Below are 13,436 nucleotides of genomic sequence, written 5' to 3' on the forward strand. Positions count from 1 at the left end.
TCTGGAGGCTGAAGTGGTTAGAGCATCTGCCTTGGACATGGGTTCAAGCTCTGGCTGAGACATACCAAAATCTAGCAGCTACCTCGCTTGGTACACAGCATTAAGAAGTTAGTGTTAGGATCTGTTGGCCTGGTGTCAGAATAATGTGGTGGGACATGGTGTTACATGTCTGAAGCACGATACCCCAGTGCTAGAGTTACGTTAAAAATCCAAAACACACATGCACACAATAGTAGCATACAAAGTGGAAAGGAAATGTTATGGAAAAATTCAACATATAACACCATGACCTTCATGATATGACCTCAAATGCAGTACACAACTACTAATGATAACCTACAGGTATAACTAGTTGCATCCCTTGATCTCAAACAGCTAAAAAGTTGTAGAATGGACAACATGTTAAGAAAAACTAAGTAATGACCCATAGCCTTGACCTTGAAGATAGGATCCCCAATGTGGTACAAAACAAAACTTTTAAGTGACCTTGCACAAGTATACCAAGTTTCATTCCTTAATCTTGGGTGGCCTTGAGGTGAATAACTTACTCTACCCAATACTGTGCAGAAATGAAACAGAAAAGATAGATGGATGGGCACTGTAACAAGAAAAAAATTCTGCCCTAAGGTAGGTTTTATAAAAAGAAAGATGAAGTGATATCAACAAGAAGTAATTTTATTACTGACTTCAGTTGATCATGATTTTTACTATGCTCAATGGACAAATGTTACAGAAATGTATATATCAACCTACCATGATTACATAATGTTAAAAATTAAAATTAACAGGTTTTCCTAAACATAATATTTTTAAGAATGACCTTCATGTGGATTGAACCTATCACTACATTACATATCATTTCCTCAAGAGTTCTTCTGTTCTTTTAACCTGCAGAACAAAATTAAAATATGCAATTATGTGAATGTAAATGATATCATGTACAGAAATGAAGTAAACAAAATTATTCTCTCTCAAATATCTCAATCCATCCTTTTCTTCTTCTTTTTCTTTGCAGATAATTCAAGGTCTTCTCCTTCACCAGTGGTTTCCATTGTGGCATTTGCAGAGGTATCCATTGACATTTCTAAAGTCTCCTTGTTTTTCTTTTTCTTTTTCTTTTTCTTAGCAGATGTATTAAGCTCATCCCCTTCAGCTGTTGTTTCCATAGTAGAGTCAGCTGTAGCATCCATGAAAATGTCCTCATTCTCCTTATTTTTCTTTTTCTTCTTTTTCTTTTTGGGAGGCTCTCCATCCAGGTCCTCCACTTCAGCAGTTGTGTCCCCTGCAGTAGTACTTGCATCCCCAGTTTCATTCAGTTTCCTCTTTTCTTTCTTTCTCTTCTTTCTCTCTTTTTTCGATATCTTTGCTTGGACAACAGAAGCCTATCAAACAATAAGAAAAGTTACTTAAATTTTCAGAGAGTATAATTCTACACAAGTTATATACAGAGTAACTGCTACCACTCCTAAGCTTTCTCCTGCTTCTGTTAAAAGGTATAAATTACCGATATACAGGCCTTTTCTTATTCATTTTAAAGCCCCGTTTTAGTGACAATGTTTTCAGCCTTCTACTGACCTTAGAATATACATAAAAATGGAACACTTATGTCATGATACAAAGTTGCACTTGAAGAATAACTGCAGTTTGTTCAGCAGTGTTTGAATCTTTATTTCTGCAAAATGAAGGGGGTGGGTGTAAACTAACTTTAATGATGTAATATTGTATAGCTTACTATTTTCTGAACGGAAAATGCCCGTGACTATGAGAATTCATTGTCATATAGAATGGCTGTTCAGAAATTTCCAATGTCTAAGATGTGACCCTAGCCCAGTCTTTTTCATGACTTAGTCTTAAAACTAGTGGGACATCAGTGCAGGTGCATGGCAGGAGAAGGGAATCTAGAATTAGCAACAGGTAAGTATTGCATCAATAAAATCAGTTCTACAATGTTATGTATACCTGTATTATGTATATTATCAATCATAATTATAGTTTGTAAGGGTCATTTAGTTAATATTTTAAATACTAAATTTCTTAGTAAATTTTCACTGTCATGTATCAAGTGCATCAATTCATTCAAAAATTTCCAAAGTTAAGATTTATTACAGTTCAGGTAAACATAATGTGAACTAAATCCACGAGTTCTGAAATGCCATGCTGACCTGACTTATGAGTAGTTGTGTTAGAACTGCTGATCTGTTTATTGATAGATTTTGAAATACCAAGATGATTCATTCAAGCCTCATACTGCAATCTCTCTAATGCATACTGGTCTTCTACATAAGAGAATTATTGTGTGGAATTAAGCATTCCAAGCAGTACTATCAGTCTTGGACAAGTTGTATTGAGAGGACTGATTCATTTACTTAATCATTTCTTGGAATTACAGTGCTCTAACATTAATTTAAAGACTATTTTGATTATATAATAGCAGAAAGAATTATTGTGAGTTCATTTTAAGATATATTGTGATTTATTTCATGATTCTTCTGTAGTCTGATAAATCAATAAATTACTGAGCATCACTTGGAATACCTTTGGAACTCATCGGGATGACTCAAAACTTTTGGAATTGATAAGAATATTTAGGATTTTAGGATTTCATTCACCATACTGTTATTTTTAATTCTTTCACTGTGTTTTAGGGAAATAAATTATATTTTTCAATTATACTAAATTTGTTGGTTATTGCTCTTTCTTTTTTACTTTATTTAAAGACCACAGAGTCATAAAATCCCTTTCAATGCACCACCAGACTACATTTTAATATCAGTAATACAAAACCTAAACTGACCAGTTTGGTGGAGGCTTATGAATCCATAAACTGGTAAAGGAAACAGGAAGGAATACTCACCCTTACTGTAGAAGTGCAGACTGCTGTCAGATGGTACCTGCATGGGTCACTTTCTATGCTAGTACTATCAGGTCCAAAGAAAATATGTTTTTGCTTTGGTATGCCAATAAGCAAAGGTATGTAGTGGAGAAGGTGAGATTGCCAAAACTTGGCCTTCATTACAACCTTCAGAGGCATACGAGTTATACAGGCGCATGAGGTAACAATGGCTTAAACCTCATGTGCATTAATCTTCATGAAAGAAAGGGACTGTTTGTTAAGGTCTTGTAAACTCTTACGATAGTTATGGTAATCCAGCCTAAAGAGGGCATTCCATCCTTTCTTATCCCTTTATAAGGTTAAAAAAAAAAGAAGCGAAAATTGGGAATAAAAGTCCATCTTGATCCTCCCCAGCAAAGAAACGAAAGACGGGATATCAAGTCAGGAGTGGAGCCACCGATGCAAGTTGTTTCTTCTAAACAAAATATCTGGTTGGCAAAGGAGAGGACCCAACCACACACAGCCAGGTTCTACGGATGGGAAAAGAAAGCTCAGTCCTTAATCTCATGGATAAAAAGGAGACCAAGAAAACAGTCTTGGGTCTCAAAAGAAATTTCACTCTAAGAGGGCATTGTTAGAAACCCCAAGACACGAGAGATTCCAATTAGGCATTAGCAAGTGAGATACTGGTCCTTGCAGCTTCAAACACCTGTTCAGGTCAGCTATATGCAAGTCTGCACCACTGTCCGGGCTTCAAAATTTCAGTGTGTTGGATAAGGTTGCCCTGTAGCCTCTGTCTTATTCAAAATGGGAAGAGAAGATATTGAACTATTGCACTCAAAGGGGAATTAGCTACAATTTCCACCTTTCCTACTGCACCAACCACAAAAGATTCTCAGCATCATAGACTTTGGATGTAGATATCTCCTGGACTGAATGATGTACTTTGGCAACTTTACCTGACGACATGTCCTGGCAGCAAGATCATTTGAAATGAGCCAATTGTGAATAAGGAAAGACTGTAGATTATCGTGTTGTTGAAAGCCCCTTTGTTATGACAAAAGGAACCTCCTCTGGGTAATGCCCTGTCCTGTCCTGGTCTATCAGCAGGTCAAGATCAGTGAACCATGAATTGTAAGGCCACTGGTGGGGGGTAATCAAAATGAGCTAAGCGGTGGAGGTCCTCTCTTTCTGAAGTACTTGTAGAATCATCCTGAAGGGTGGGAAGATTGTCAGCAAACAGATGATCCCACTTTAGGCTAATGCATCCACTGCCCTATAGTATGAGACTGGAAACAAAAGAGGGAGCTTGTTGCTTAGCCTTGTTGCAAGCAAATTCACCAAGGGTCAAAGCAAAGTCAGGGAATCAGCTACAGATTGGTGCAATGACCATCTTGCCCCTACTGGACAGACTGTCTGCAAAAAATTATTCTTTCTGCCAGGAATGTGGTGAACTTGTAGGGGTAATTCCTTCCAATTTTCCCAGCAAAGGATGTTTCAGTCCTACAAATAGAGAGATGGGGCATATGTGCCTCCTTGTTAATTGAGGAGACCATCATACATAAACTTATTTTCTTGACATGGCCCTGATGTGCTAAGAGCACTGCCCTCATTAATTGAATTGATAATGCTATGGATTCTTCCTGGGACCACAAACTCATAAGAATTAGCTGCTCTGGCTCCAAAGGAGCACCCCACATGAAATCTGACACATCAGTGAACAAATATGCATGTGGTTTGGGGCATGCACCAGGAGAAACAGGTTTCGATTTATCAACCAGCTCAGTTGCTGGTGGAATTGCAGACCTAGCAAAATATAAGAAGTGCACTGTGGAACAACCAATCTACAACATACTGGAGGATAGGGATCCTCAGTTACACTTAGCAAAAACCCAACCAATCTACAACATACTGGAGGATAGGGATCCTCAGTTACCTTAGCAAAAACCCAACCAATCTACAACATACTGGAGGATAGGGATCCTCAGTTACCTTAGCAAAAACCCAACCAATCTACAACATACTGGAGGATAGGGATCCTCAGTTACCTTAGCAAAAACCCAACCAATCTACAACATACTGGAGGATAGGGATCCTCAGTTACCTTAGCAAAAACCCTGGGTGCATAGGCCAGGCCGAATGGCAGAGCATAAAACTGGAAGACCTCCCCATCCAAGAAACACCAGCTGCATTTCTTGTAATTCACTAGAAACATTTCCCCTTCTTTGGGTACTAGGAAAATCCTGAAAAAGCCAGATAATAGTTCTTGAATACCTTCTCTATTGCACCCTTCTGGAGAAGGAAGCATACCTCTTCTTTTAATTGCATCAGATGTGGTGGAATAACATAGGGGACCATGCAAGAGGTGGAAAATCTTGAAACTGTAGTCAGTATCTTCCTTTTAATGCAAACCTCTGAAAAAAGGTTTAACAGAACCAAGAGAAGTGGAATATACTGCAGGAGACAGAGTGAGTCCCTACAATACAAATACCACAAACTTCCTACATTGGCTTTGTGACATGCCCTTCTACGGCCCTAAATGCCAAAGGGGAGCACTGAATAGGGGTTGTTGCCTGGACTGAGGCTGTGGGACAATGAAGAACTTTACTGACAGATCTGTGGGGGCGTCAGAATCATTCAAGTTCTTCACCGGTTTCAATGGATCAGGAGTGGATTTGAAGGACTTGTGTTGCTGTCTTTCTGCCTCCAAGAAAGCAGTTTTTGGAAGATTCTTACTGTGCTCGATTAAGACCTTGGATGTGTCCAGTGCAGCATCCCTTTGAGAAAAGTTTCATTTAGAAAGCCAAGGACATCAATAATGCATGCATATATGCTCTGGCCACTGCTTCTAACAAACGCTGAAGGGCATACATTGTTCCTTCAGCAGGTTGAAGAAGGCTGCAGAGAAAAGGTTGGCATATGAGGCTATCATAATTAGAGACTTTAGTTCTAAGGTCTCCTGTAATTTAATTAGAAGGCATGCAAAAGTCCACATGTTCTACTCCAGCTTAAAAGTGGGGGATTTGAGGGTCCAGGAAGAGGTGTGAACCATACAACTAGATGCAATGACCAAGGGAAGGTCTGAAATTATAGGAGTGGACAGACACCACCTTATTAAGTTGTCTGGTAAACTCCTGACCTTTATTAACCTCTGGGAACGTTCAGTAACCATTGCTGAATGAGGGTGCAAGATGAGATCTGGAGAGAACTTTAATGTCCTCAGAACCTCAAGGCAGTATCCCATGGGGCAGTCTTGTGCCACACCCATTCCAATTCTGCTTAGGAATTGCTGCAAGAAAAAATTCTGAAAAAAGAAGAGAAAAAAAACTGCCATGTAAGTAGTAGGCAGGAAGATCTTATTGGTTCTCAGGTGTTTCTATTACATGAATTAAAAGAACCACAAACTCGTGTTTTAATGATGCTAAAGTCAGGAATGATTTTCTTTTCTTTCCTTTTTTGACCATGATGTAAACAGTACTTATTCTGAGAGCTGGAGATGAAAATTGGCAAAAAAAACCAGCTTGGTAAAATGCTAATAATGAAGTCATAAGGAATACAATCCTAAAGTGACTTCTAAGCAAGAAAGGTTAAAGTGACTTCTAAGAATGAAAGGCATTTGATTACTGAACATACACAATTGAAAGGAATGACTGGTGTGCAACCTCCTTACAGAGAGTAAAAGTAGCAAAAGTCAAGAATAAGTAAAATATGAATTCTGAGATTCATTAATGTAGTAAAACAATAAAATATAATCAAGATAATTCCACAGAGAAAATCAGCTGGGTTGAGGATAACTAAATACCTACCAGAGCTATGAAAAGTAAAAAAAAAATTCTTAAACACAATAACTGGTAAGCTAACACAACTTTATGGGAAAAATTTAAATGTATGGTTACAAAGAAACCAAATTATGCCAATAACTCTATAGACAGCTAATTCCAAACAGGAATAATTCCTGATCTGAGGGTAATTTCACATGGAGTAAATGAGGAAAATAATTCATTTGTCATGTAATGCTCAAAGCAAAGGCAATTTTTCTTTGACATATTTTAAGCCAATGTAATGATGTGGTGACCACAAAAAGAATGAGGGCTAGTGTGACTTGGCCAAGGTGTTGGAACTTTCCAGACAATCAGCCTATGGAAGGACGAATTCTCATCATAATTTCTGTCTGGAAAAAACTAAGTTATGCAATAGCATCAGGTTATATAGTACTGATATTAAAATCATGTGTTCATCAAAGGTTTTACCAAGAATTGTTTGGATTGTTTTCACTTTCTTCCTAAAACAATCAAGAACACCAAAAAGGACGTAAATTTGTAAAGCACTCATCCACATACTTGCTAGAAACTGCTCAAGAAATCTGTGGCCCATTATGTGGTAGCAGGTATAATTAAATGTCCCAGGTGGGAACAATAGTATGAAGGGAGTAGAAAGAAGTAAAAGAAAATCAACTACTGTTTTCAGATAATCAATGATTCATAGTAAAAATACAGGTAATTAAGTATCCTTAATCTGTTTAACCCTTTACCCCATACAAGCGTCTTTGGACGCCTCTACTCCATTCGCATGGAAGCGCCTTTTGACGCCTCTGCAAGATTCGCATAGAAGCGCCTTTTGACGCCTGCAGTAAACATCAGCCATTTTGAGCTAGTTTTCATAGCGCCACCTTCGGGGAAAACCCCCCCATTACATACTACATTCATTTCTGCGAATGACAATTACGTCACATCATGTGGTCGCTATTCATGCACTGGTCGATATCTGCTATTTAAAGTAACTGGGTTGTAATCTCCACTCTCCAAAATGGCAGCATGGAAGGTGAACATGTCAACTGAGAATAAAAAGTAGGTCAATGTGATATTTTGGTATGATGGCATGCTTATATGAAGATATACAACTTTACAATCAACAGTGACTGATAAACTGATCCAAACACAGTCAATACAAGATAAGAAGTAGGTCACAGTGGACTACAGTTATTACTGTGGTGTAGAATTCCTCAGGTTGCATACACATGTCAAGCTTTTTCACTGTTCAAGCAGAATTGTCCATGAAACTGAATGCAACAAAAGAAGGTTGTCACCATTGATACCTGGGGGTTTAGTACAAGCTCTCAGGTGAACAAGTCAGACATTAAGGAAGAGAATGTTGACTGATGATGGAAAATGGACAGCGCATAATGGAATGTAGGGTCATACAAGCTCACTTCTATTTATACTGCTGTTAAGCTAAGATAGATTTTCTCACCTCCTGTGTGGCTTTATGCATGACGTCCACATTTTTCTGTGGGGCCTCCCCAGTCTCATAAAACTTAAGCCTATCTTCCACCTGCTGTCGCAAGTGCTCTCCAAACACAGATGTAGGGATGTCTGAAATATAAATTGAGGATGTGTGATTAAAACATTTTCTCTGGAACTAATGTTGGTTAAACATGCGTCTTAAAATGCCTGTATGTAATTGTCAATATGAGATCCCTTGTTACCATGGTGTACTGTACAGCTACGAAATCTGGAACCACTAGACATAACAAGGTATTATCAATATGACATCACTTGTTACCATGGTGTACTGTACTGCTTTGAACTCTGGGAACCATTGGACATAACATGGTATTATCAATATGACATCACTTGTTACCATGGTGTACTGTACTGCTTTGAACTCTGGGAACCACTAGACATAACATGGTATTATCAATATGATATCACTTGTTACCATGGTGTACTGTACTGCTTTGATCTCTGGGAACCATTGGACATAACACGGCATAATCAATATGACATCCCTTGTTACCATGGTGTACTGTACTGCTTTGAACTCTGGGAACCATTGGACATAACACGGCATTATCAATATGACATCCCTTGTTACCATGGTGTACTGTACTGCTTTGAACTCTGGGAACCACTAGACATAACATGGTATTATCAATATGACATCACTTGTTACCATGGTGTACTGTACTGCTTTGAACTCTGGGAACCATTGGACATAACACGGCATTATCAATATGACATCCCTTGTTACCATGGTGTACTGTACTGCTTTGAGCTCTGGGAACCATTGGACATAACACGGCATTATCAATATGACATCCCTTGTTACCATGGTGTACTGTACTGCTTTGAACTCTGGGAACCACTAGACATAACATGGTATTATCAATATGACATCACTTGTTACCACGGTGTACTGCACTGCTTTGAACTCTGGGAACCATTGGACATAACATGGTATTATCAATATGACATCCCTTGTTACCATGGTGTACTGTACTGCTTTGAACTCTGGGAACCATTGGACATAACACGGCATTATCAATATGACATCCCTTGTTACCAAGGTGTATTGTAGTGCTATGTAATCTTGGAAACATGACACAACATGATATGAAATCACATCATCATAACATAATGTCACTGATAAGACATATCACTTGTTTCCATGGTATATGGCTGTGCTATAAACTCTGGGAGCAAATGGACATAACATAATGTAGTTATGACTTTTCTCTCAAAGGAAGCAATACAAAAGAAAAATTCACATACAATTTTAATAATCACCATAACAGTCCTCTGACAAAAACTGTAAAGTTAACAACAAATATTGTCCCCCAATTTTGCAGAAAACCTGATTTTTTCTCTGAACATAATATTCTTTATATAGTATTCGTTTTCAGGCCTTTATGGTCCATAATATTATTTTTGACCATAATGTTTTAGAAACACTAAACAAGAGAAATAGAAACAGGTTTAAGCCCATTGGTTTAATTACTATGTGTACTGGAAATGTTTATTTCAGCCATGCTTTGAACTTGACCCAACATTTTAATACCTGACCCTTTGGACTGCCCTTTATGTTTAGGGAAGATATGAATCAAGGTCAACACACTTAGTTTGTACAGTGCATTATTTACTTATTCAGAATTTGAACAATCTGTGAAATCGGCTCACTCTAGCAGGCAATCAGTGAAATCCACACAATCTGCCAGGCAAGTACTACAACATTACCCTGAATAAACTCTGCCTGATTTTGCTCTTATAGAACTGTACAATGTCAACAACCTCAATTTGACTGTGAAAGGTTGTTTACTTAAGTTTTTCTGTAACCATTTAAACATCATTAAATAGCTGAAAATTCAGACCAATCAGATCTCCCTCTGGTATGCCAGTGCTAAACAAATTGGATAGGCAGGAAGTGGCCCCTCCAAACGTAGATCACACCCCTCTAGTATTCCAAGTTGTCATCAAACTTGTAAAAAAAACCCAAACAAAAACAAAAGTCTCTCAATGGGATTTTCAAATCAGCCACTGTAGCAGCCATTTTGGATGCAAGATCAGTGTCATTTTCATTTAGTACACACTAGATACCATTTGAAGACTTGGTAAAATACCCTGGCCAATTTGACTATCCATGTAGGAGATACTGTGACAAGATTTTTCAACATGTTTATTGTGGCAGCCGTACTGGAAGTCTCTGAGGAACCAATTTCATTTAGGACCAACTAGATATAAGGATATTTTTTTTATTTTTTTAAATTTTTTTTAGAAAACCCTATGTTGATATTACCCCCAATTTCGAAAGAGTAGAGATAAGATTTTTATTCAGGACCAAATGGACACCATTAAGAAATCTTTTGATGGCTGCTGTGGTGGTCATATTGAATGTCTCAGCATCACCTTTTTATTTAGGACCAACTAGTCCTTGGGATAAATGTATCAAGTTTCATGGCCATCCTGTAAGCAGTTTTTGAGTAGTGATAACAAATTTGTGCTTTACAGATGAACTGTTCTAAGACCAGTAGAGCGTCCAAAAGCATTGTCTTGCTGAATTAATTGCCTGGTATAACCCTGAGCAATGACAAGATAGATTTTATTTGAAACTGAACATGATATAGCAAACAGTCATTGAAACGTTTAAAGACACACGATGCCAAGAAAGAAAACAGGAGGTCCATATGGGTCTGATATCGCTTACATTACAGTTGACAATTTCATTAGGTAGGTTTACGTAGTTTCGAAAGAACGTATTTAAACGATCTCCATATGTTATTTCATGCTGATTTTACCTATTTTATTATATAATGATAAAATTCTTTCAATGGATAACAGCATAATTACTATGCATTTATTTAAGATTTTGGCTTAAATGTCTCTTTAAAACATTATTGGTGTGTGTGTGTGTGTGTGTGAGTTTGGTACTTTTTATGTAACTTTAACAATTTTTCAGTCATATCACTACAATGTCTGCAGTTTATAGTGAGGTCTAACACTGGGGCATCATGTCACAGACATGCAGCATCATGTCCCACCCAGTTAAATTATCCTGACAGCAGGCCTACCAGTCCTAACACTAACCTCTTAATGCTGAGCACCAAACGAGGCAGCTGCCAGTGCCATATTTATAAGACTTTGGTATGACTCGGCTGAGGTTTGAACTTGCAACCTCCTGCATCCAAGGCGGACACTCTAACCACAGGGACACTGGAGTGGTCCACATTACAGGTTATATCATGCCAAGAAAACGAGAACAAAGTCTATTCCCATTAGACACCAAGGCATTAGACCCAGGCTGACCTGGGTGGGTACTGAACTCATAACCCGTGGATCATGAGTCAAATGCTAAACCAACTAAGCTACCATGGCTGTCTAATTCATATGCATAGTCTCTTGCTCATAATCATGGTCATTCAAGATGAGATGCAAGATCAACTCATAAACATGTGTGACTATTGTCATAATCAAGATGAGATGCAAGATCAACTCATGAACATGTGTGACTATTATCATAATCAAGATGAGATGCAAGATCAACTCATAAACATGTGTGACTATTATCATAATCAAGATGAGATGCAAGATCAACTCATAAACATGTGTGACTATTATCATAATCAAGATGAGATGCAAGATCAACTCATAAACATGTGTGACTATTGTCATAATCAAGATGAGATGCAAGATCAACTCATAAACATGTGTGACTATTGCTCATAATCATGGTCATTCAAGATAAGAAATATGTGTGGATCTTGTTCATTACTGAACTTATCCTAAACCTTGAAGATCTGATCCCATAATTCATTAGTATATGCTCATTATAGAACCAAGCAGATAATTCATTATCACATTCATTCAAGAGCTTGATGATATAAACACATAATGCAAGTTTGATCAAAAATTGGCTCCCAGAGTGGTAACAATCAAATGCAAGATAACCTCATTATTATAAACGCATCTAACCTATTAATACCTTGACCAAGATCTCTGTGATATAGATCCAACTTCCAAGTTTGATATATATCATGGCAGAAATACAATTTCCAGTGGAGTACCAATTAGCTGCATTATCACCTCATTAACACATATGGACCTTTTCATTATCGAACATGTCTGAGATCTTAATGATATAAGCATATATTCACAGTTTGATCAAAATTGGATCAGAAATGTTGTCTCCAGTGTGGTAACAAGCTCAGCCAATCAGCTCATTAATACATATCTTGCTCTCATTGGTTACTGTCCCACACTTTGATGATAGAAGCCTGTATTCCAAGTCTAACTGAAATTGATTGCAAATATGGACTCCAGGGTGACACAAAGCAATGAAAATTAGGTTAATGAGATTTTTTATATTGCCTGAGACAGAGAAAACAGACCTTTATTTTCAACCCATCAGGTGACAAATAATATGAAATCTTTACCTGCAAAGCAGTCTATTCTGGAAGCAATAGAACACTTGTTGGCAAGGTATCTGGAAATGCGACCCTTATTTTTGGTCCCAGCTCTGCCGATGAAAGTAGAGTGGAAGATCAAGCCATATTTGGGTGTATTGCCTCTTGTTTTCAGAGCCCTGAAATGTTATAATACGCACGATAAATATTGGTTGTTTTCAGAGCCCTAAAATACATGAAATGTTACAAATATGCATAAAAAAATCTGCATTAAAAGAAGCAAGTCCTCAAACATTCTTCAGACTTTCTTGAAAGCAGGAATCTACAGATTTAGAAGATGTGGTTTGTTCATGTTCCACTGTTATGCCATCAACAGGAGTTGCCATTTTAAAACCAATAACTATATTTTATTGTACAGAGAACATGGATGCCCAACCACAGTGCTTGAAACTGAACTAAATGCAAAACTCAGCCAGGGTGCAATGGATGGAAAGGCACAGTCTCTCTCTCTCTCTCTCTCTCTACACACATACACAATAGCGCTACATATGTTCTCTCACGCAAGAAATTTTTCTTTTTATAGTAATTTAATGCACTTTTTCCAGATGCCTTCTGAGCTTCAATTTTTCCATATGCAGCTTCTTTCGTAGGTGCTGTTCCAAACTCTTCCAAGTACGATTACTGTAGAGCAGAGGTCACAAAATGCCAGTCCTCTAGTGTTCAGTTTTCTTATAAACTGACCAACTAAATTTTCCATAAACATTTTGCTCCAGCCATTCCCATTTCCAAACGTTTTTTTAAACCTTTATCAAAACTTTTTGTGTCATGGTCTCTCTCTCAACAACTCGGGATGCCATGTTTTGCAAGCATGCTTCTTCTTTCCATTGCCATCAGTTTCCATTACACATAGATTCACTGGATGAATTT

The 13,436-nt window shown here is 37.7% G+C and overlaps 1 protein-coding gene across 1 annotated transcript in view; it reads right to left on the minus strand.

Annotated features, from left to right (window-relative positions):
• Positions 1 to 659: 659 nt before the first annotated feature.
• Positions 660 to 13,436, minus strand: part of LOC149794741 (nucleolar protein 56-like) — a 42,225-nt gene continuing 29,448 nt past the window's right edge. Inside the window, exons 8-10 of the mRNA XM_089964362.1 lie at positions 12,540 to 12,688; positions 8,084 to 8,205; positions 660 to 1,382 (exon numbers count right to left, since the gene is read on the minus strand). Coding sequence (XP_089820488.1) covers positions 981 to 1,382; positions 8,084 to 8,205; positions 12,540 to 12,688 — 673 coding nt within the window. The 3' untranslated portion in view covers positions 660 to 980. The remainder of the gene's footprint in view (positions 1,383 to 8,083; positions 8,206 to 12,539; positions 12,689 to 13,436) is intronic.

Source organism: Sinohyriopsis cumingii, chromosome 7, assembly GCF_028554795.1.
Source record: "Sinohyriopsis cumingii isolate HCF-2022 chromosome 7, ASM2855479v2, whole genome shotgun sequence".
NCBI classification, from domain to species: Eukaryota; Metazoa; Mollusca; class Bivalvia; order Unionida; family Unionidae; genus Sinohyriopsis; species Sinohyriopsis cumingii.